The 25,287-nt window shown below is 42.9% G+C and overlaps 1 protein-coding gene across 2 annotated transcripts; it reads right to left on the minus strand.

The window, feature by feature from the left end:
• Positions 1–744: 744 nt before the first annotated feature.
• On the minus strand, positions 745–25,049 carry TFCP2L1 (transcription factor CP2 like 1). Of its 2 annotated transcripts, none has more exons than XM_073647505.1 (16): positions 24,694–25,049; positions 18,929–19,086; positions 13,580–13,656; positions 13,394–13,499; positions 13,165–13,271; positions 10,829–10,981; positions 9,186–9,296; positions 8,442–8,533; positions 8,120–8,168; positions 6,745–6,798; positions 6,563–6,656; positions 5,647–5,737; positions 5,463–5,560; positions 4,787–4,929; positions 3,337–3,388; positions 745–3,253 (listed from the first exon to the last, which is right to left on the minus strand). In XM_073647505.1, the coding sequence occupies exons 1-16, from the start codon at positions 24,753–24,755 to the stop codon at positions 3,216–3,218; spliced, it is 1,485 nt and encodes a 494-aa protein (XP_073503606.1). In that variant the 5' UTR covers positions 24,756–25,049; the 3' UTR covers positions 745–3,215. The 2 variants fall into 2 exon arrangements, with proteins under 2 accessions (XP_073503606.1, XP_073503605.1); XM_073647504.1 differs by having other exon boundaries at positions 18,929–19,125.
• Between the last annotated feature and the right edge of the window lie 238 nt (positions 25,050–25,287).

Here is a 25,287-nt window from a genome sequence, read left to right on the forward strand (position 1 = left end):
CAGATGCGGAATTGAGCAGCATCTGACAAATCCTTTAAAAAAAAAAAAAAAGTCTAAATTCACAGCACTGCTGTAAAGTGTAGCAGATTTTTTGTTTGGAAAATCTTGCAAGATCTTTTTGTGAGGAAAAATGCAACAAAACCAGTCTGAAGTCTGCAGAGCAAAACCAGGACGAGTCTGGAATAAACACGAAAGGGTGTATATACAGCATCATTAAAAGAAATAAGACCGTGGATGCGGCCATAACAGCCAAGACATCCAAAGAACAACATAGGTACTAAATGTTTGCAATCAATGAAAGGCTGAGAGCCCCTTTATAAGTGTAAAATCTGGTAATCAACAAAGAAGTGCGACTCGCATATAACCCAAGGTTTTATGGGTTTTCTTCAAACTCCCGGCTCCTTTCTCTGAAAGTTGCATATGAAGTTTTATCACCGGCCATGGACTCTGGAAGCACTGGCCTCATGTTACTTTTCACTTCAGATTTTTACAGGAAAATTCATTTACAGCATTCGGCATGTAAAATCTTTATTATATTTTGCAGAGTCATGAAAAGAGGCCCTGAGCACTTACTCAGGATCTTTTGTGGAGCATTTAGACTGCACAATGAAGCCGCCAACCATGAATATGTCGGCACCGCAGCCTTCAGCACTTTACATTTTTTGACCTTCCTTAATTCACAAGTTTCTCATTTCATTGAAGATTTGAGCGGTCAAATCTGCACAATAAAAGTTCAAAAGTCTCTTGTTTTGTACAAAGAGGTTTATTTGCATTTTAATACAGATTCCAGTTCTAGAATGTTCTTGTACAATATCAGTAGCCAGTGCAAAATATGCTTCATCCATTACATGTACAAAAGAAAAATATAGGATTACAAATGGCAGTAAGGGTTCAGTCATCTGTCCATTCAGCAGTTCAATCACTCCAATTTGTTTGCATAGAAAGTTCTGATTTAATGCACAAGAAACTTCTAAGCAGATTAGAAACCCAACCCCCCCCCAGGCACCGTAATACAAAACATATGTCACTAGGAAATACTCACACATAGAAGACAAAAATCAATCATGAAAAAAAGCAGATCTCAGGAAAAAATAAAAAAAAGGGGAAAGCAACCATCAGGATACAACCCAACCTAAGGGGGTATTGACCTTCAGGATATAACCCAAACTACACCCTCATCCCCCCATGTGAATGCTCAGACCAGCTGAGGTCCTCCCCACACCCCAAAAAGGAGACATAAAACCACACGGGACCTTGACACATATATTTAGAAGTTACATTCCTGGGATTACATTTTGCCCATCATTTCATACTATTCTCTTTTGCAGCAGATTTATTGCTTTTTTTTCCTCTCTCTTTGGATATGAAGCACCATATTTAAATCATCGATCAGTTCTCCTCCCAGTTCTTGTCTCATCTAATGATTAAAAAGGAAATGACCAATGGTTCCAGGACGTTAAATGCTACAATATTCAAGTCCCCTCTCCCCCCGAGGAGAAGCCATGTTTACGGGGATTGTATGTTCTGGGTGCAAGGTCTCATCCAATCCAAATGTAAAATATGATGAAGGACATTGTTAAAAGGACGCGGCCTCCATTGTAACTTGTAAGCACAGACATCTCGAGGTGCTGCTGGTCCAGTGGCTTGCTCCATGGCACAGAACAGGGACTTATTGGGACAATTTCAACGTATGAGAACAAGTTCCAAACAAGTGGATTTAAGGCGAATCCTACCATATCATACAAAACTGTAGGAAGAGGATTCATACAGGGAGAATGAAAAAATGAAAAGTTTCCATTCTAGACACACAATACATTCTGTACTAACGAGCATATTTCACCCGGGTGCAATTACTTCCAGCGCATCACACAATATTATTAGTACTTATGATGTTATGATGCCCGGTGAGGTCACATCACCGGCTACAGACACAGAATGGTGCAGCAGCACCTTGCTTGCTCCAAGACATCTGCAAGTGGTTTGGTAGAATATCTCGCTGGTGGCTAGCTATCTTCAGCCAATTCTGAAGGCCAAAGAGAGGCCGACATCCTGTGAAGTGCTGGAAAAAGCTAAACCTTACCATCAAAAACCTCACATTTACAAGTATTGTAACTGTAGCAGTAATGCAGCATAAAAGAATAAAACTATTGCAGATCTGTATGGATCTGTGTGTTTACAGGGTGCAGCATCAGGTCTTTCTTTGCACCTGGCTCTGCCTAAATTGGTCTATGGCACATCACCAGCTTTAGTAAGCAACAAATGGGTGGGGGAAGAGAAGGACTGTGATTTTGCAAAGGCATAAAGTCCCAAAGCCACAATCTACCAGCAGCCTGTAAAACCTGAGGCAGAAATATTTATTTTTTTGGGGGGGTGGCAGGAACCCTTCTCCAGTCAATGGAATCAAGAAAAAGAGCAGCGAGCGGCGTAAGACTCAAGTTTAAGAGATGCAAGTGTCCTAAATCATATTATATATATTATCTAGTGTAAATCAATGACCACAGTGAGCTACAAGACCCCCGACCTGTGTAGTGTCCAGTACCATGAGGAATACTTGTTTGACAGATTGCAGACTGTGCAAAGAGGCTACAGAAATGCAAAAAATTACACTTTTTTTTTTTTTTTTGCAGCAAATGGGGGAGAAATGAAATAATTCCCATGTCATGTATCTACAGCACTGGCATGAACGTTACATTCATTTGTGGTCTTTACAATCAAGTGTTTATAGCAGATATATAATTATTGGGTGTCATTCTGATTGCACCCCACGTACAGCACCACCGGCACATGGATACCATACGACTTCCTACAGTGGACAGAAGTGGGCAGTGGAGCCCACCCGGATGGCCCCATAAATCCTATACACGTACAGGTCGTTCTGTCAGCAAGGGGTCCTGAGTGTTTTACATGACATGGAGACCGATCCACATACATGGCTCCAGTGTTTGGAAAGCTTCAGGTATTTACATCACAGGTCACAATGCAAGAGAGGTTCACATATTTACATCTGTACAATTCACAGTGCAGCCACGAGGAGTCCACAGGACGCCCACCGGGCACTGGGTCTATAAAACTAAGGATATTCCTATACAAGTTCTGCATTGCTGTTCTATGTTGCTACACATCGACAAGGGCACCGGGAGTTTGTGCACTGGCCATACAATACTCCCACCAGATGGCATAAAGGCTCAGTCTTCATTCTGACAATCTGTGGGATTTCACTTTAAGATGAAGTCATAACCGGCACTATTCTCTGCTGCAAAACAGAAAGCACAGGCGTTAATAGAGGCAACTAGGAAGGACCTACAAGGACCACCACCCAGGGCTCAGAGGACCTACCTTTCAGAGTGCTGAGAATGAAGCAGGATTCGTCCGGGAAGTTCTGCACCATCTGAGGAGGAGAAGAAGTAGGAGAACAACTAAAATTCACATTTTCAAAAAAGGTGAGCCCCACAAATAGTCTAGAATAAAACCTCACCCCCCCCCCATGATTAGGGACCAGGTCTTATGTACAAAAGTTATTCCATATATTATATGAACCTATAAAGAAACGCTATAAATAATTTGCATATCGTATCTGAGCACCACACTGAGAATCCCTTAGGATGGGCTGATCTCTCTGCAGTCCCTGCTGGTTCGGCATCGGTACAGCGTATGTTCTGGTGGTTGATGGTAGAGTGTGGATGTGAAATATTAATGCTACCACGTAACAACAGAATCTCAGACTTTAAGCCCCTCGGAACACTTGGACATATACATTGTACATCTTTGCCGGGATCTTCATGGGTGGAGCGGGCTAAGGAGCGATGTTATACAGCGGACACCGTCCTGTAACAGCAACCCCCACAGCTAGCTTCCATTACTGCCAATCAATCATTAACAGGCATTTAAAAAAATAAATAAAAATAAATCAATAATGTGCACCAACTCACATCGTGAACACCCACCCTCTACACCCCTGGGACCACAACCGAAGGGTGCCGATGGGTTACCATGGGTCTGCTGAACGAGACCCCTCAATTACACTACATACTGCAATACAGTGTATGGCACAAGCAATCAAAGGATCACAATTCAAGTCCTGTAAAAGGTACTAAAAAAATAAATAAATAAAAAGTTTAAAATATAAAAAAATTCCAATCACCACCATTTTTCTACTTTATTTTTTTAATCTTTTTTTAAAACATATTTGATATAGCTGCATCTGTGAAGTCCAATTATTAAAATATATAAGTATTTAACCCTGCAGTAAAGTCTGTAAAGAGAAAAAAAAAAAAAAGTAGTGATCAAAACATAGAAAGAAAAAAAAAAACCTATATAGGTTTGGTATCTTCTTAATCATTCATTACAGCTATACTGATAGAAAAAATAAAATAAAATAAAAAATAGCCAAAGCACTTGGAAGAAGAGGAGAGGACATAAATGAAAGCACAAAAATGAAAAATTGCTGTTTTCCTTAAGGCGTTAAACCCAAATGAACTTTGTGTTTTGGGTTCCTAATGCACGTGTAGATCAGATCATCTTGTACAACCGCACCTCGAGCCCTGCAGCGCTATTCTCACTGTCACCCACAATTCAGCATCCATTACGGTGTCATTCATCATATGAACCTGATGCGTCTGACTGTGGGGGAACATTCCTGACATACCGTCATAGGTCACAAGCCAAAAGAAGAAGACGTCTCATTAGATTTGTAAAGCCGAATTCACCTTTAGTTACCATTTTGCAATTTACATAATCTGGGGGGATTGCTGATGACACAAATCCAATGAAGATCACAAGTGCTCACCTCTGTGCTTACAACCACATGGATTCCAGTTGGTCCCTGTTTATAAAGCTGATTGATTTGCTGTGGGGAGATTGTATACAAGTTTGCAATCTTCTCCAATAATTCCACGGCTGTCACCTCGTCTAAGAATAATGCATGGTACACTGCAGAGAGAGCACATTGTTTAAGCGCTGCAGCAGGCAGGTGGTTAAAAAGAAACAAAAAAAACCACGACTTTACTGTACATTACCAATTGTGTACACATAAGAGTTTTTGGGGGAATTATGCATGTGCTATATGACGAGAGAAACAGGTTTGACAGGAAATACGGACCCTGAAACAACACCCCTACAATCAGGAGATCAAATGTCTGATGAACTCGTTCTACATTCCCCTGGGATCAGTCACTAGGTGCAAGTTCTAATTTTGTCTCAACACGAGCCGCACACTACTCAGACTGCGGGAAAAGCCACAAAGTCGGATCAATCCCATATAGCCATCATCACCAGGCCACGCTTCTAGAATAATTGCACTTACATTAGTTTTTATTAGTTATGACCATTTGCTACACATGATCAAGGTGAACTCTGCCTTAAGACACTCATTAAACCAAAACATGGGGAAATAAATGCTAAAATATTGGATAGTTTTGAAAAAAAACAAACAAACAAGAAGTTAAGATGAAGCAGCCACCTACCGCACAGGGAGTCGCTGGAGTCTCGCTTGTGCTGAAGGACACTTCTGTTCTGCTCAGATTCATGGCAGACATATAAGGTTAGCCTGGGCCTCACATGCCTGCAGAAAGACACACGATATTCATCACCTGCAGCTATAAATCCTGCTGATCGCTGAATTCCAGGCTGCGGGAGACATGTACTAACCTCCCCTTCACTGCATTAAAAAGCCGGATGCCATCAGCCGCGCCACAGACTTGCATGAAATCTTCTTTGGTCATCTTTAATAAATCAGCACCTGGAGATTATAGGTAAAATGTCAGATATGTAACTAGATCATGTAATCCATTAATAGATGGAAATCTAAATCACTGGGAGATCTTTATTATAATGTATGGGAAGGTGCGGTCCTGACTTCTCTCCAGTTCCACCTGTCTACCCAAATGTTGAGGAACCTGAACCACCAATACAAGAGCGTTCTTCAGAGGCTTCTCCAGATGCCAGGAACACTCCTAAGCCAACAGCTAATAAGAAATTAAAATCTTTGCAGTAACTGGAATAACATGCAGCAGACGCTCATCACGTAGATGCTGGGTGATTAGCGGGGTTGGGCTGCTCCTCACACCTCTGATTTACACGCACCGACCATCATCATCATCATCGTCATCGTCCCAAAGATATACAACATAAGTTACGCTTAAAAAGGCACAATCTGAATCTATTACTCAATTACCTTTAAATAATCTTAAACATAAGTAGCCATAAAAATGGATTCATAGTTGGATTTTTCACAAGATAATACAGCTGATAAAAGCCCAAGTTCACCTCTCATCACCAATGTACAAATCATAGATTGTAAAATAAACCTTTCAATCCAGGGCTGTATTCACAAGTCAGCTGGTTACTGAAAACAGTTAGCAAGCTGGTAGACAGGCCTCCCTACACCTAACAGTTTGTGAATGCGGTTTTGTACATGAACTGACTCATAGCTTAGGTTTTTTTTTTGCTGAAAAGCTGGAGAAACAGCCCAGGGAAAGTTAAAAAGTTGATAACCCCATATTAAAAAAAAAAAAACTACAAAAAAAAGACAACAAACTTAAGACTCAGCGGAAACTGCACCTACCGGAGAAACTGGAGAGCAGCCGGCAGTACTGCGGGAATCTGTTGCGCTGAAGCCACTGCTGCACATCTTGGATGTTTGCCGAAGGCACAAGATGCTGTTAGGAGGAGTATAGACAATAAGTGAGGTTTCCGCAGAAATAAAAAACCACAGAATTAAATAGATCGTGAAAATTACAAAATTACCTTTCCTTTTTCCTCTGGATTCCAGGTCTCATTCTGAAATACAGGAACTGGTTTCTACAGATAAGAATAAGGTAAAAATGAAACAAAGGCCACCCGACTATGCAACCAAAACAAGATAACTATTCTATATAGCAGGCAGCAGTATATTAAAGAGGATCTCCACAGTATACGGGCCACCATATTCCCTCTGCAGACTACAGACAGTGAAACAATCACCCCTCATCCATTGGATAAATGCTGTGTACATCAGATGAACATCTATGAAAAGTTAATCAGCAGAATCCCTTTAAAAAGAGGACCGGTCACCAAATTAGAAAGTGACCAATTTTTACTCCTCTGTTATTCCCAAGTATTCATTATTATTAAAGGGGTTAAAGTTAATGTTAATCAACAGATCTTTGAATAATAATAATTTCGACAATTGGATGTCTTTAAATAAAATGTTCCTGGGCTGAGATAATCTTATACATGTCCCCTGCTGTGTACTGTGTAATGGCCGTGTCTGACAAGGACATGGCTTGATCATACCACATCTCCTGGGCGGAGGGGAGAAAAAGAAGTATACAGACAGGACGGCATGGGAGTGCAGCGGATTAAAAACAGGCAGTGAAATGTTTTGCCTCACAAAAAGAATCAGCTGTGATCCCCTGCTGTAATGTCTGTATACTCGTTTGCGTCCTCTCCTGGCCACATGTGGTATGATCAGACAGTGTTTCGTACACAGTCAGACACAGACAGTACACAGCAGGGGCACATTTATATGATTCTCAGCACAGGAACATTTTTTTTAATAAAACATTTAATTGTAGAACTTATTATTATTCCGAGATCGATTAATTAAAATCTAACTTTGTTCCTGGGACAACCCCTTTAAATCCGCCATATGGTTGGTACCTGATATATTGCTCTTTCTATTTAGTGCTAATTTTTTTGGTCTTTACAAGGGGGGCAGTGCTCAGAGGGTAAGTCTGCATTACAGCCTAAATACATGACCCCAGAAAATATTCACACCAAATATATCCATATCTCTGGAGCGTATGGCAGATTTACAGAGAAAAAAAAAAAAAAGGAATAAATCAGGGGAGCAGCAGAAACAACATGACAGGAAAAGCACAATGACATTGAAGCTTTACAGAGATTTGCTGATGGTACAATGTTTCCACATAATAGTTTTAGGATTTTGAAGTGTTAGACTTCTGGTAGAGGCTGAGTGATCTTTCTCCCACCATAAGGAAACATTGCACGAAAACTGCTGCCAGCATTAAAATAAGCCTACGCTCTATCAAGAAGTATCCACACCAGCAACAAGCCGGGATCCAGGGTGATACACTGTTTCTTTCTATGTTAAAAGTTACACATTTTTTTACATACTTACATCATTTCGCAGTATAGGAGTTTCCACCTGAGGCGTTGGAGAACAGTTGCTAAAAAAAGGCAAAAAAAAAGCACAAGAATCAGAAACAGGATTCAGACTGCAGGACATAAGTAAAGCAGCAGTAAGCAGATAAATGCTGCTGTCCATAGGAGCGGTGCTGAAAACCTGCTGACTCAGCCGGAGACCAAACACCTGCAGACACGCTCATGTGGAAGCTAAACAGGTTATTACTACTGACTGCAGTGCAAGCAGCACCTACCCACAACAGATATTCTACTTATCCACACACACTAAAAGTAAGAAGCAACAAAAAAGAACATACCCGTCTCCGATGGTGAAGCTGTTTGGGGAGCTGTTATATCCAGGAGAAGAGGAGCTGTTGGACTGATAAGGCAGATCCGGCCAAGGCGAACACTAAGAGCGAAGTTACTGAGCGTTACAAACTCTTGTCTTAAGAAGCAGGTGCAGTATTTGATAAATAGAGTTCGCAAATCGTCTCGAGAAAACTTCTGCAACTTTACAAAAGGACTAAGATCACAAAGTCCTCTGCCATCAGCGAATGGAAAATATAAAAAAGATGTCTTGTCCGGCTGACACAGCTACAATCTAAAGCGGAGCCTACACACAGACTTCTCACCTCACCAGACTGATCTTACAGGAGAGTAAATTGCTTTGAGTTGACAGTTTAATTTGTGTGAAATTGGTTTCACCAGCCAGAACACATTAATACATCATATCAATTGGCCATATACCATAATATTGGTTTAACTGGATAGAAGTTGGTCAATTTCAGCTATCCCACCTGGAATGCAGACAGGACATAGTGCTGCGGAGCTTAGCTCACAGGGAACTGGGACACAAACATTGTTGCAAAATTCATAACCAAGAACTGGGAGAAATGTTTAATTCAGCCTCTGAATGATAAAGTCTTTCTATTCTGATACTTTTTCCTCTAGTCAAATCCAGAGAGATACAAAATCCTCCCAACTTCTGCCAACTCTAGTTCCTACCATCGAACAACTCTATCAATAGGAATCTGCAAATTAGATTGCAAAGGTTTCCTCACCTCAGTCAAAATGGTGGTATCGAAGGACGACTGATATTTCTCCCTCTCCAGCGCGGTCCGTTTTTCGATCTTCTCTCGATCAGTTTTCTGTTTCCGGTCTGCTCCTTTAGGCTACCAGAAATGATAGCACTTAATTTAACAATCGTTTAGGTCTCATTGCAGATCACACAACCTGATGATTAACACCATATCTGCCAAATCCTTTCTACATACAATAATAAGGATCATAACCGCATACATTGCTTAATATCTCTGTTCTATATAAGGTCTACTAGGGATGACATACACCTATATTTTTATGAAAGTTAAAAGGTTAGCACAGCCTCTCTTTCCTTTTAGCATCAAATCTATGATCAAATAAATAATTGCCACCAGCATCCATGCACAGGAAAGTGAGCAACATGTTACATGGCTTATTGGGGGAAGGGAATTGTGTCCTTGAAGACAGGTGTGAACATAACACTTTACAGGCTGTGTGCCCACGATGCGTTTAAGCGCAGCAATTCCGCTGCGGAAACGCATAAAAAATGCTTGGTAGAAGGTCTGCCATGTTCCCCAATGATAATCCGCGTGTGCTGTGCACATGCTGCGGAAATTTCCACTGCGGATTATCATTGCAGAAAAATCTGCAGCATTACCAATTATTTTGCGGAAACGCAGCGTTTTCACCGCCATTGACTTGCATTAGACCGCATGTCATCCGCATCACTGCATCTGTACATGCGGATAACATGAGTTTCAATGTGCGGATGGTACCCAGGTTTGGAGAAGAGTTTGGAGAAGACTCTCCTCCATACCCGGATACCATAGTACCTGTAAAAAAAATAAAAAATAAAACAAAATAAATAAATAAATATCATACTTACCTTCTGATGGCCCCCGGTGTCCTTAGCGATGCTTCCTGGCTTGCTGGCAGCTCGTGATGGTAAAAGGACCTGCCATGACGTCATTTAGTCATGTGACGGGTCACGCATCCACCGCCGGCAGCGGTCGCGTGACCCGTCACATGACAAAATTACGTCATGGCAGGTCCTTTTAGACTATTGCGAGCTGCCAGCAAGCCAGGAAGCATCGCTAAGGACACCGGGGGCCATCAGAAGGCAAGTATAATATTTATTTTTTACCATTCTTTTCCGGTCACACTATATATGCCGGTTGCATGGATTTATATAGTGTGACCAAGTTGTCAAGCACTTTCCAAGTGATGCTAAAATTGCTTGACAACCCGCATGCGGAAATGCAAGTGAAGAACGCTTCACATGCGCATGTCCCTGGCAGGAAAAACGCATGCACAATCCGCATGCACAATCCGCATGCGTTTTTTCTGCCAGGAAGATGCAGAAACGCTCAGGAAAAAATCCGGAGCATTTCTGCATCGTGGGCACATAGCCATAGAATGAAAATCACCAGAATTAGGCCATGGAGAGCACTGAACAAGCAGACATTTCGTCTAGGAAGCTTGTAGAATTGAGGTCGCAGTTTGGGATGTCAACTTAAAAGAACGTGATCATCAAGCTACTGAACAGTTTCTATTTAATGGCAGTCTAAACTGGAATTACATTTATATTTGCCAGAGTATCTGCAAGCAGAATGATAAACACATGATTTATCACTTCAGACAGTGTTTGCATCCTAGCAGTTACCTTGAAGACCTTGATCTGGCAGCTGGCCGAGTGCAAATGTTCTGTGTGCTCTCCATTCTCATTCTGTTTAAAAGTATCAATTTGGATCCTAAACGGAACACCCTTCTCTCCTCCGTGTTTTCTAGGTGTGAACTCTGTGCTAATACAATGCACCTTAATATAAAAGAGCAAGTCTGTTATCAAAGGGTTTTACTGAATCATTCACTTAGATTTATAAATCTATAAGATAGGAAAAAAAAAACACAAAATGTGAATTCACTATGTCTACAACACAAGTCACTGTGTACATACATTATTTATACTCTACTGATCTTAAATTATATCCTGTATTATACTCCAGAGCTGCACTCACTATTCTGCTGGTGCAGTCACTGTGTACATACATTACATTACTGATCCTGAGTCACATCATGTATTATACTCCAGAGCTGCACTCACTATTCTGCTGGTGCAGTCACTGTGTACATACATTACATTACTGATCCTGAGTCACATCATGTATTATACTCCAGAGCTGCACTCACTATTCTGCTGGTGCAGTCACTGTGTACATACATTACATTACTGATCCTGAGTTACCTCCTGTATTATACTCCAGAGCTGCACTCACTATTCTGCTGGTGCAGTCACTGTGTACATACATTACATTACTGATCCTGAGTTACATCCTGTATTATACTCCAGAGCTGCGCTCACTATTCTGCTGGTGCAGTCACTGTGTACATACATTACATTACATTACTGATCCTGAGTTACCTCCTGTATTATACTCCAGAGCTGCACTCACTATTCTGCTGGTGCAGTCACCGTGTATATACATTACATTACATTACTGATCCTGAGTTACCTCCTGTATTATTCTCCAGAGCTGCACTCACTATTCTGCTGGTGCAGTCACCGTGTATATACATTACATTACTGATCCTGAGTTACCTCCTGTATTATACTCCAGAGCTGCACTCACTATTCTGCTGGTGCAGTCACTGTGTACATACATTACTGATCCTGCGTTACATCCTGTATTATACTCCAGAGCTGCACTCACTATTCTGCTGGTGCAGTCACTGTGTACATACATTACATTACATTACTGATCCTGAGTTACCTCCTGTATTATTCTCCAGAGCTGCACTCACTATTCTGCTGGTGCAGTCACTGTGTATATACATTACATTACTGATCCTGAGTTACATCCTGTATTATACTCCAGAGCTGCACTCACTATTCTGCTGGTGCAGTCACCGTGTATATACATTACATTACTGATCCTGAGTTACCTCCTGTATTATACTCCAGAGCTGCACTCACTGTTCTGCTGGTGCAGTCACTGTGTACATACATTACATTACTGATCCTGAGTTACATCCTGTATTATACCCCAGAGCTGCACTCACTATTCTGCTGGTGCAGTCACTGTGTACATACATTACTGATCCTGAGTTACATCCTGTATTATACTCCAGAGCTGCACTCACTATTCTGCTGGTGGAGAGATATTTATTTGCATAAAGAATCTATATAAAGTATCAGAGGTCTACAACAAAATGAGTAGGGGAATTTGTGGATCTCATATGTAATAGTGGGTATACTGCTCAATTAGATGAATAGACTTAAAAGAACAAAAAGTGTTTATAGTACCCAAAGTAAATATGGGAGGAGACCATGCGTTTATATACAAATTACAAAATGTTTAATAATTACTAATACAAAAAGAAACCACCACAGCCCCCTGAGGAAGTACGGAAACACGTGACGTGTCGGGGCTCCTCCCTGACACTATTGGTGCTGCCACACAATCTATTGGGTATGATTGCAATACTTTAATACTGGTTGCCTGGTTCACAACTGCTACTTGGAATATTTTGTAAATAGTCTCCTTTGGTTTTACTGGTACAGACCATTGTTTACAAATATCACTATTGTACTTTGTTTTGAATTTGAGGTTTGTAAGAGTATGGGCTGCTCTCTTATCAAAAATGTTATATTACTCCACCATGTGAGACTTGTGAAACTTTGTTCTTTTCCATGACAATTAAGTACTGTGAAGCTGTCACATTTGTAGCTTAACCCATGGATTGTGATGGTTTACAATCGCACTATCTCCCCTAATTGCCCTGTCTGTCCTATGTAAATTTGTACGTATTATGGTTTGGATCCTGTGTTTTTCTTTTTGTATTAGCAATTATTAAACATTTTGCAATTTGCATATAAAGACATGGTCTCCTCCCATATTTACTTTGGGTACTATAAACACTTTTTGGTCTTTTGAGTCTAAATATGAGAGGTCAATGTACAATTTTACCCAGTTTTATGAGCTATATAGTAAGGCCTGCTACCTGAATGAACGCAGAAGCTCGCTTGCTGGGATCCCACAAGAATTCCACAGTATTCAGCTGTGTTGGGCTCACTCTGGGATCCAATATACCAACAGACATCGGGACATCTGAGCAGGGAACAGAATAATGATCAAATATGTCAATTGGGGATGAATAGATAGTAAAGCGAATCAGCGAAATTGCCCAGAATGGCCACACTATTGGGAAATTATCCAAAAATTGTACAAACCTAGATTAAGAATGCGATCGCCAGGTCTGTTCCATTTCCAACCCTCGAGCTGCTGATGCTCAGTATATTGCAGTCGCCGATCATGGAAAACTACTCGTACAATGCTCTAAAATACGAGAAATAAGAAATCGGTCATCTGGGTAATGGACGCACAGAACCACCGAACAATCACCCCCACCCTTCTACCTTGATATTTTTACTACTCGGCTCTTGGTATTCTCCCAATTTTCTATTGTCCAGGAGGCGAATTTCGTAAGACTGTCCTGGAACAAATGAGACAAAACCTGGTTCAGCCTTCATTAGAAATGCAGTTACTGATTTACAAGACAGGTTTGCTAGGTCACATTCCCTGAAATGTCACAGCTGCTTCTACAATGTATCAAGAGGAGAATATAAAATATGGATATTAATGATATGCTGCCTCGATATGCAAGTTACACAGGACACAACGGATGCAGCCCATCTGCAGACACACCACAGAAGCATACAGAAAACAGATCAGCAGCCCATGGACCAGCAAAAATCAGCTGGGAAATGCCACCCGACACATTCAGCCCACCAGTTCATGGACAATACAAATGTCCTCCATTCATCAGCTCAGACATGAAACAAGGAGACCGCCACCAGCTCACATCCATCATAGGCACACTACAGTAAAATCAGATGCATGGATAAGTATCTTACATAGGGCTGCATGGGCCACAGATGATGCAAACATTTTTTCGCAGAATGACGCTCTATCCACGGCTCATACTGAGTGGTAACAACAAATCACATCCAACCAAAAAAAGGTTTTCAATCTCGAAAAGATAAATCCATAAAATAAACATAGGGCGCTAGTTAGATCAACACATAGCGGGCGCTGCCCGGGCCAGGACACACGTGTGACCCTTCATCACTCAGTAGTAAATAGCCTGCAGATCAGAGTGTTCCAGGTAACAGGCTATTCCGCCCATCAATGACAAAGCAGTTGGCTATAAAACGCTCAATGCCTAGTAATTAAACTAGACTGTGCAATTACTGTGTTTCCAGATCAGCAGGCAAGTCTTTTGCCAAATGTTGTAATCAAGACAACATGGCAGTAGCGTAATACTAGTACCTTCTTGGTAAAAATCTCACCTCGTGAGCCAGTAAGACGGCACAGGACAGATAGGAGATTCACAGAAGTACTAGATCAATCTTCCAGAATCTCCACCTAAATTTAGACCGTGACCTGAGATGGGGGACTGGCACCGGAGGCTTCGTATCTGCCATCCGAAGAGGGAACAGTCAGCTCTGGGCACCGTCTGCAGCCGGGTCCTGTCTGACAATCTGACTGCTGGTGATACACTGCAACAATCAGGTCTCAGGTGGCAAATACATAGCAACCGCAGCTTTATCTATATGGATAAAGGAAGTTATAGAGGGCTGAGCCGTAATTTCATGACAAGAGCCAGGAATTACACAGCAAAACCAATCACATCAGGATTTAGTCACACGTCAGTCACTCTAATCAGGCAGGACTAGAACCCCCCCCCCCCCCTCCCCGGACTGGAGGGTCTCCGATATGGCCAGCAATCTAACTCTGTAACATTCGTCTTTCCCACGTGTAACACGCACACTGCACCCATGATTCTCCAATCAGCTCATCATGCAACACATTAAAGAAAAAAAAAATAAAAGAGTTACTGATTTCTACTCATGATCTATTCTCATAGGGCGGGGGGTATCAAATAGCTCTCGATCCCTACGAGCTGGTACATGAGAATGGACCCTCCTCCGGTAAATGTCTCAATGCAAATAGAGGGAGAAAAGCAAAATAGATACCTGTGAGAAGGGAGTAATTTTAGCATCACCTCCATATGTTGTACATCAGGACTTTCTGTACCCACCCACCTACACAAAGGTAGTAGGGTGCAGGTTTCTGAGTATCACTCAAGCAGGCCAATTCTTTCAAGTACAAGCTTTTCTCCACAGGGAAACAGGTGAAAGAAAACAGGTCAGAACTGGGAAAACAAAAGACTCCCTCAGATAGGCGAACACAACTGGACACAAATCATAAGAGCGGACGATGGAGAACGGTCCTGCAGAGAGACGGGGTGAGCTCATACACATTACACGCGATCCCCAGGAATGACTGCATTGTATCAATTCTCAAGTCTCTGGAAGTCTAATCCCCAGGAAAGGCCACATGTCCGTTTCTTCAGAGCCCACTGAAGGCCAAACATTCAGGGCACTAGTCCCCTCCGTGCTACGCCAGGAGCCGCAGGTAGAGGAGGTTTCACTCATTTTAGATTTTACCATTTGTGGGTTTTTGTTTTTTATTGGAGCCAGCCATATCCTGACATGATTATTGTATCTGTTCAAATAGACAAATTGAAAATCTGTTACTTAGAACCCTGAAGAAACACTGGTTTAGATTAAAAAATGTACTTTTAGGAGATACAATGGTGGGTAAAAGCCTCTCATCCTCCACACCGGCTGACCGCCTGTGGCTCTCCACCACTTCTGGAGCTAGAAGTCATAACATTTACAGCTCTGCAAGCCTAAGGAAAGTCAAAGGCTTCATGATCCCATTGAGACAGTCATTGCTGGGGAATGTGATTACTTGTGAGTGACAGGCGCAGTACAATCAGGAATGCCGGAACAGGAGATGACAACTTGGCATTGAGATGGAATCTCCTGCATGTAAACCTCAGCGCAGGAAGCAACAAGGATTCTCTTCACCTCATCACCAACTCGTACATATCCATTCCATCTCATGAGAAACTCTGAAAGGAAGGATGCTGTTACACTGCAAGTGGTAGAACAATCAGACGGCCCTGGACTCTTTGACCCGATGCAAAGACGCCCTGCATCCTTAAAAAATACAGAATGCATGGGCAAGCTGTGGGCACACAGGTAATTCTGCAACACTGAACGTCAACAGTTAATTCATTGCACAAGGGTAGACATGAGGGGTCTAGACGCCTTTCTTGAAAACTAAGATTACAAGTTATGGTTACTATATTTCTGAGGATGGAATACGGATCCAGGGATTTATTCCAATTGGCAAATATTAAGTCAGGAAACAATCTTTCCCAGTGGAGGGGGGTCGCCTATCTCTGTAGCAACACACTAGGATTATAGGTTGGATTTGATGGACATGCGTTTTCTTCAGCCAGATCAACTATATAAGCCAAGTGTAGACAGTCATAATGGCTTCATTCAGCCAGAACTACAATAGTTCATTGTGGACGTGGAAGCAGAAGGTCATTTTTGGTGTGTATGAGGCCGAGGCTTCCGATGCATGCTGGAGAACAAGATGGCAGCTAGCTTCAGAGAGGCTCGATAATGAGGCCAGAGGTAAGTTTCCAAGGCAAAATTCTAAGCAGCCAACTTGTTAACCATAGAAAACAAGAGTTCTGAACATTTAAAAGGAAAACCCCACTCAACGATGAAATGCTATCCGTCTCCATCTTTAGGGCTCGCTCACACCACCATATAAAATCGGACATGTGCCATCAGATTTTTATTGGATAGCACTTGGACCCATGTTATTGAATGAGGTAGTGCGGATGCACAATTTTTTTTTCACTGACAGAATCTGTGAAAAAATAAAATAATAATCAAAAATAAAAATAAAAAAAAATCGCAGCATGCTGCGATTTCTCTCTGAAATCAGATGGGTGTGAGAAAAATAAAATAAAAATCGGATGCCACATGGCGCCACGGTATAGCATCCGATTTTTACAGATACGTTACAATTCTTTAGCGCAGGAAACTGTAAATGATCCTACAGATTAATAGCTGCTGAGTTAAAAACCAGATTGTATACTGACAGCACATGGATGACAATGATGAAAAAAAAAAAAAATCGTACTACTTTTCTGGTTGAAAATCATACAGATTTTTTTATATGCTCGTGTAACCCTAGCCTTAATATTGAGTCCTCCTGGAACTTTTGAAGACTTTAAACTCTATATATTTAGCAAATATTTGTCAGGCACCATCCCTACATGATGCAGCATGTGGACCTCTATGCTGGATAACGTGACGATAAGCTCCACACAAAATATGAAACTTCATCTTGGGATAGAACTTAGGAAAAAAATCCCTCTAAAGTCAGTAGCGTCTTACAGTGTGGCCCTCCTTGTAACATGCAATGACCAGAGTTCTGCTTTAATGCTCTGTTTTGCTTTAGATTATAATTATGGCACTGACTCAGTTCACAATATCCATATTTAATACAGGATGTTTAGGACTGAGGTTTGCAAAGAGCTTCAGCGGTTACAAGTTATCTGACGTTGATATTGGCTAAGGGTTAAGACGTAACACATGAAGAATGAAGATTTAATCCGTCAGTGGCGGCATCCAACGCTGAAAGATTCGGCAGAACATCAGGTTGACTTGTGGCTTTAGGGATCAGCTCTGAGCAGCAGCTTCATGACAATGGTGCATTAGACAGGCGAGCAGCTGGAGGGGTGACAGGTGCAACATTCATTCAAAATGAAGAGACGACTCCATGAAAGGGGTTTATAAAGCAGAGGACATAGGGACAGGGAAGCACTGGAACACATGTACGATGCAGAAAGCAGCACCCAGACAACACACATTCTGAGAAGAACATAAGAATGGACGACATTACAGCCCTGGTGTTCTGCTGAGCAGATTGAATATTGCATCTTACAAGAACTGGAACAAAGACTTGTGAATCTGATCATAAAAGTAATATTCCTAGCAAATTACGTGAAGATGTGTGCAAATCAGGCTAGACATATATGGCTCAATGTATCAATTCAATGAGTCAGATAACTATATGGGGCCAACACCTGAGTAAGGTCTGTACATCTTCCCTGATATTGGACACACTCAGAATTGTACAATGACCATACAACGTTTCTCGAAAACGAGATCCCGTCTCGTATGTCTGCATGATTGTAGGCGTAGAAATATCTATAAGCGGAGCTACATGGTGGTAATTGTAAAACATTAAGAGAAATATCAAAGTTAAAATTTAAGTCTGCTTGAGCCAGTTTAATTAATCAAGACATTCAGCATTTCCAGTCACTTTAATTGAGACACTAAAGACGACGCGTTTGTAACATAAGAACTGCAGCCAGGAAGACGGTGAGGAGATAGGTACCCAATATACAAACCACAGACGCCTACGGTCCTGTTGCTGCATTTGTGGCGCGAAGTGTACAATCAAAAAAACTACAGTCTAGAGAAAATGATTTGAACTGTTCAATTTCTCAGCACAACAAATGAGCACATGATATGTGCTGGGATGACACAGTGGGCTGGCGGACCCCCTTATAAATTAACAGAACTATGCGCTACTGCAATAAGGGGGAAGATAGGAGATCAATTCAGGAGGGTCGGCTTCTGTCCCATCCACCCTAGAAGGTGTGAGCATCCATTTCCTTCAATAATTCGTGCATAAAAAAAATGCTTAATTCCTGCAAGGGTGTAATAAAAAATATTAATTTCAAACACACATGACAATTCATGATACGTAGTCCCCACGCTCATCTACTGCATGCACATATGGCAGGGGACACTCCGGGCACTTACCTTGGTTGAGATAGGTCAAAGTCTCTTCGTGCAGTTTAACAGCAGGGGAAGTAGCTGCACATAGGACATACTGGAAGGGGGGCGGCTTTGCATCTATGCCAGGGGAGAGGTGAGAATGATGTTCCTCTTGCTTAAAAATTGGTATAGCCAAGACGTCACTGGAATGAAGAGCAGCGTCAAATCTCTGTTCTCTTACACTAAACACAAATATAAGAGGAGAATTTCACATTAAGTACAACATGATTAAAGCAGAAAAAAAAAGAGGCACAATGTGGCAAAAAAAGAGCAGCCCAAAACATCTAGAACTCTCATTACATGCAGATTTAAGGACGTCATCGCTCGGCCCAAATTCCCAAAATTTCATTTTGCTGCTCTGTGGAGCCAGGACCTTTATACTCAGCAAGAAGCCTGGGCAACAAAAGCCTTAATCCACTTAATTATGTAGATCTGACGCTACAAGAAACATTCACAGCATTAATCCCCCTGCTGGATACAACTTTATAAAATTCCGGCTTTACGTTTCTTATTCTCCCCTTAAATTCGCCATGGTCTGCGACATTAGCAGAAAGTTGACTTTCCGCATAACTTGTATAATCCAGAACATTGTGAAGATTGATGTTGGCTGTCCATGTATAAATGAAACATTTCACGAAATGTGACTCCGCTCATCAGGAACGATCCGGTTTAAACTAGAGCTGAAAATGAATATATATTACGCAGAATACAGGCAGGCATGCACTCCCTGACTTGGAGGCGTCAGCACAGGCATCACTTCTGCTCCGCACACAAGCTTGTAACACGCAAAATAACATTAAAAAGGTGAAGAGCAGAAAATGGAAAATAATGAAAATTAGGCACTTAAGCCCAAAACAAGACAATACACCTGTCCTATAGAGGGAGATGTACCACACGCAGAAATAGATCAGCTTCAAACAAAACACACAAGTTTTAAGTTTTTCTTTCCTCCTAAAAAGAGAGCAAGCCCCCAGTGGGAGCAGAAAGACATCACTGAACCCGTAACCCTCCACCATTAGTGGCTTCAGGATTAACAGCCATTCTCCCTGATTTATGCAGCAATGGAGAGTCAACTGGCAAATAATGCTCACTGCTATTTTTAATCATTACCTCTGTGGCACAATTGTGTGAAAATTGAAAGTGCCTTAAAAATAAAACAAACAAAAAAAACCCTGCCGATATGTGGGATTTTGCTGCCCACATGAAATATTAATGTGACTAAGATTCTGGAGTCCCTGCACCCGGAGATGTGGAATAATTGTGCCCCCCGGTTATTCCCCCATGACATGGCGGACGGCTTTAACAAGATCATCACCACTATGTTCTGTTTTTTTCCTTCCATGTCGGGCACATTATTAAGAGCCATTACACGGTGACAGGGTGACAAGCACAGGGCGGTTATCACACAGATCTTCCTCTGTGGGACACAAGAGGTGACAGGAGGTCACCATGCATTTCAGCTCATGCTAGATCAGGACACAGACATTGGCAGCACACAGAACCCTGGCAAGGCTCCTCAGCCTCAATGGAGGGTGAAGGACAGAAATAGATCTGGCAATAGGCATGGAAAAGTCAAGCTTCAGCTGCATTGGCCCATTACCCTGCCAGTAACCAGGAGAAATCAGTGGCGGCCAGCACTAGCCCAGGGACATATCTACGCAGCCTGGTGCAAGAATTATACATGATTGTACGTCGCTCTACTTCTAGCCTGGAAAGTGGCAGAGACCAGGAGCATAGGAGAAGGTGAAGAGGCTGTGCCCCCCAGGTCAAGACACAAAACAGCAGTGTTATACACAACTCATGTTGGCGACTGATTTTGTATTGGGGACCAAGAACCTCATGTTACACCTCTGAGACTCCTTCCGGACCCCACTACGCATAAGACCATGATACCCACATACCATAAAGGTCAGTTCAGACTGCATATAGTATATAAATCTCAACACCATCTAGTGCTACTCCCGGGAGAACAATCACAGATGCAGCATTGAAACAAATATACAAGATGGTTCATCAGGAAATCCTACAGCCAGCTAATCAAAAGAGCAGGAGATACCGGGAGGGGGCTATCACGACCCGAGTCCAGTGGCCACAGATTATTAACATGGCTGATGGGCAAGGTTCTGTGAATCGAGTCATGGAAACTCAAAGGCCACATGGAGACTCAAAGGCCACATGGAGACTCAAAGGCCACATGGAGACTCAAAGGCCACATGGAGACTCAAAGGCCACATGGAGACTCAAAGGCCACATGGAGACTCAAAGGCCACATGGAGACTCAAAGGCCACATGGAGACTCAAAGGCCACATGGAGACTCAAAGGCCACATGGAGACTCAAAGGCCACATGGAGACTCAAAGGCCACATGGAGACTCAAAGGCCACATGGAGACTCTAAGGCCACATGGAGACTCTAAGGCCACATGGAGACTCAAAGGCCACATGGAGACTCAAAGGCCATATGGAGACTCAAAGGCCACATGGAGACTCAAAGGCCACATGGAGACGTCAGTGTCAGTCCCCCCCCCCCCAATCAGTGAATTTCAAGTATTGATTTATTACAAGTCTTCCATTCATAGCAAAGTTAATCATGGACAGCGTATGATTGTATACTGATGCCATCCGTGTGCCGTTCAGGATGTTCACAGATCTATAGACTTGTATGGATAATTTTGATATGGAAACGTTTGTAATTTTTTGTGGACCACTCGCCCTACAAAAAAAAAAATCATGACCATGTGAACAGCCCCATAGACTATATTGTGTAAGTGTTCTATCCTTGAAAAACGGACATCTGAATGATTTAATGATGTGTCACAGTAATGTACGGAGGATGCAGAAAATAATCCAGAGTTTTAAAAAATAATCTCAATTGCACTAAATGCATCAAAATCCCCCCCCCCCCAAAAAAAAAAACCACTCAGAACAAAGACAACCCAAAAGGTGACCGGTATGACGTGCTCAAAGAGTTCAAACTGCACAAATTCACAATCACTGCAGATTTACCACAAAAAGTGATGTGTGATGTTCCATGTAGGCAGCACTCAATGTCAAGCAGCTGCTGCTAAAGTAAACAGGATGTTAGGATGTAGAAAAAGAGAAAATCCTGTGATCCAAATGTATTATTACCTCTCTATAAATCCCTCGTAAGGCCACATCTTGAATATGGGATGCAGTTTTAGGCTCTACATTTTAAAAAGGATATTTGGAAGTTCAAAGGCAGCAACTAGATTATTACATGGGCTGGAGACCTCTCATATGACGAGAGGCTGGAAAAGGTGGGCTTCTTCAGCTTAGGAAAAAAACAAAACATTTCTCAGGAGATCTCACTTATATGTATGATACACATGTGGTCAATAAAAAGGACTGGCACATGATTTATTCCTTCCAAAGACCTTACAATTCACTACCAGAGAAGGCAATGCTAGCAGCTGAACAGGAAAGGGTTCTTTACAGTTAGAGCGGTCAGACTGTGGAATGACGACCACAAGAGGTAATAATGGCAGGTACTAGATCAACATTTACTAAAATCTGTGGATGCTTTTCTAATAACAGAATATCAATTACCCCTAACTAAAAACGATAAGGAGATGATTCCAGCTCCGAGACTGTCCAGGACCGGCTTCCAGCTGTGAGGTCCTGAATGTCAGAACTGCCAGCTCCTTCGCTGACTCTTCGGTCAGATTTCCAGTAAACTTCTTGTCAGCCAATCATGTGAAGAGGCATTGCAGACAGTTCATCGGTCACCCCAATTCACCTGCTGCAGCCCCCTAGGAACAATGTTCACAGTGTAATCTATCGACTCCATGTTTGTTGGACAAATTTGCCCTATTGACCCTTGAGCATCTGTGCCACTGATAACCCATTGCTTTATGTATTTGCTTAGCAGGTCAGGGTCCCCATTTCTATAATACAGTCCTCACAATCAAGATAAAACATGTCTATTATTATTTCTGGAGCCATGGCGACTTGATGGATGAACGCTCTGTGGGAAGATGGATCCTGTGCAGCCGAGATCGGGCACCAGGGTCAGGATGTATTCTAGAGGCTCCTACATTAAAGGACAAAGAGCGGTTGCAGAGCATCTACAGCATACATGGCAAACTCTGGCCCAAGGGCAAAATCTGGGCACAGGGTGGTTTTATTTGGCCCACAACACCAGAACCACCAACCCCTATGTGGGGCCCATTATTCTGTACGGAGCACTCTGTGGGGCCCATTATTCTGTACGGAGCACTCTGTGGGGCCCATTATTCTGTACGGAGCACTCTGTGGGGCCCATTATTCTGTACGGAGCACTCTGTGGGGCCCATTATTCTGTACGGAGCACTCTGTGGGGCCCATTATTCTGTACGGAGCACTCTGTGGGGCCCATTATTCTGTACGGAGCACTCTGTGGGGCCCATTATTCTGTACGGAGCACTCTGTGGGGCCCATTATTCTGTACGGAGCACTCTGTGGGGCCCATTATACTGTATAATGGTTAGCGCGACTTTGTCCAAGTTTTTGATTTCGGTCCTCTGAGTTTGACATCCCTGCTTCACAGAGATCAACAGTCCCTGCAGTGACTTGGTGAGTCATCAGTAGCATCACTCACAGGGCACCGGTGCTGAGGGATATTAGGGCTATGTGCACATGGAATTTTTTTGAGGTGATCAAAAATAACTAACTTTTTTAAGCAGAAACAGATTCAGGAAACGTTCTTTTTTCCCCTGGATCATTCTATGCAGCCTTCTAATTGGACAGTATCTACTTTGTAGAGGTCTCCTTCGGGATACAGGATGAACTTTTTTTCCCCCCTCCAGTCATTTTACAAAAGTTAAAGTGGTTAAAAAAAAAAAAAAAAAAAAACACCGAAAACAGTGGACATGTGACCAAAGTGGATTTCCCACAGCAATGAATTGAAAGTTTTTTCAGAAATTTATGAAACAGTTTGAGGCTCTGCTCCAAAAATCTCATATATGCACATAACCTAAAAAATCCACTAGACATGGTCGTTCAGTGATCATTCAGATGTCGGGGGTCACTACAAATTGCCGCCTGTGAGTGATCTGTAAGATAAGGACGACATGATGTTTCTCAACGTCATATTGCTCCATCGCATGCAATGATTGTGGCACATAACGGTCGCCAAAAATCCAAACCTGCAGGATCAGCCCCAGGTGACGGCCATCATGGGCCACATTACATCGCAGGTCGTGCGCTGATGCAACTTTATGAAAAATTTTCAGCAATTTTTCATCTTAGACTTTGTAGTTTTGCAGCCAAAGTGGCGATGACTTCTGTGTTAAAACAATGAGGAATCGTAATATCGACCGCGACTGGCGCTTACAACCAGTGGACGCTTCCAAGTCATGTAACGACCAATATGGCGGCTGTGAGCGAATGGTCCCAATGGTGGAAACCTACAGAGCAGGGCAGCCATGAGTCCAGTGCGGAGTGCAGGCTGTCCACTCAGGCCCCTCCACCATGCACATGGGGGGGCAGTCACTAGCTTTACAGTACACTGGGTGCCTTCCTTCCTTCCTCTGCTTGCAGTCAGTGACTAGCACCATTCTGCTGCACCTACAGACACTTGTCAGGTGTCCTCTGCACTGACACATAGTAACGCGACCTCAGCTGTGAGAAATATTAGGGTCAGTACAGGTTTGTATGTTATAACAAGAAGTTCCACAACTTCTAAGTAGAAACCAGAGTCCGGAGCCCCCCGGAGCCCCCGCTCCCCCCTTCCCAGCCCTCGGCCGAACTCACCGCAGGAAGCTTCCGCTCGAGTGCTGGTTGTAGTGTTCAGGCTGCGAGTGCCAGAAGAGCATTTTCAGCAGCCGCTGGATGAGCTACAGATCCAGGCACAGGACACAATCCAGAGCCCCCCGGCCACAGCCCCCGAGCAGCAGCAGCACAGACCCTCTAACAGGAGCGGACACCCCGATGCATGCCGCCTGCTCCCCGGAATGGAAGCTCCTACAGCAGCGCCCCTACTGTCATACCGATGACACCACTGCGGACCCGGCACCCCTGACCCCGCAGAGCTCTGCAGCCCGGTCTACACTGCTCCCACGTACAACCCGGCCACTGAGCGACTGCGCTCCCACAGCTCGACACCGAGCTTATATAGCGGCCCGCCCACCAAACGCTGATTGGCTCATTATACAACGTCGATCATACAAGTCCTGCCCACAAACAAGACGTAAAACGTGTGGGACGGCGTTATAGATGCGTTACCACAGCAACCAGAGGAGAGTGCGGAGCGCGAACAGGTGCAGCCCCGATATAGAGGGGCCCCCGCCCGCCTGTATGTGTCCTGATATAGAGGGGCGCCCGCCTGTATGTGTCCTGATATAGAGG

Source organism: Phyllobates terribilis, unplaced genomic scaffold (assembly GCF_046119375.1).
Source record: "Phyllobates terribilis strain yellow unplaced genomic scaffold, ASM4611937v1 Scaffold_9__5_contigs__length_417890890, whole genome shotgun sequence".
NCBI classification, from domain to species: Eukaryota; Metazoa; Chordata; class Amphibia; order Anura; family Dendrobatidae; genus Phyllobates; species Phyllobates terribilis.

Coding starts and splice junctions, on each gene's coding strand:
- TFCP2L1 (XM_073647504.1), bottom strand. CDS start 24,755: ATGCTCTTCTGGCACTCGCAGCCTGAACACTACAACCAGCACTCGAGC. Junction 5,738..6,562: donor GCTGCTCTCCAGTTTCTCCG/GTAGGTGCAGTT, acceptor TATAATCTCCAG/GTGCTGATTTATTAAAGATG. Junction 3,389..4,786: donor ATGTGGTTGTAAGCACAGAG/GTGAGCACTTGT, acceptor TCTCCTCCTCAG/ATGGTGCAGAACTTCCCGGA.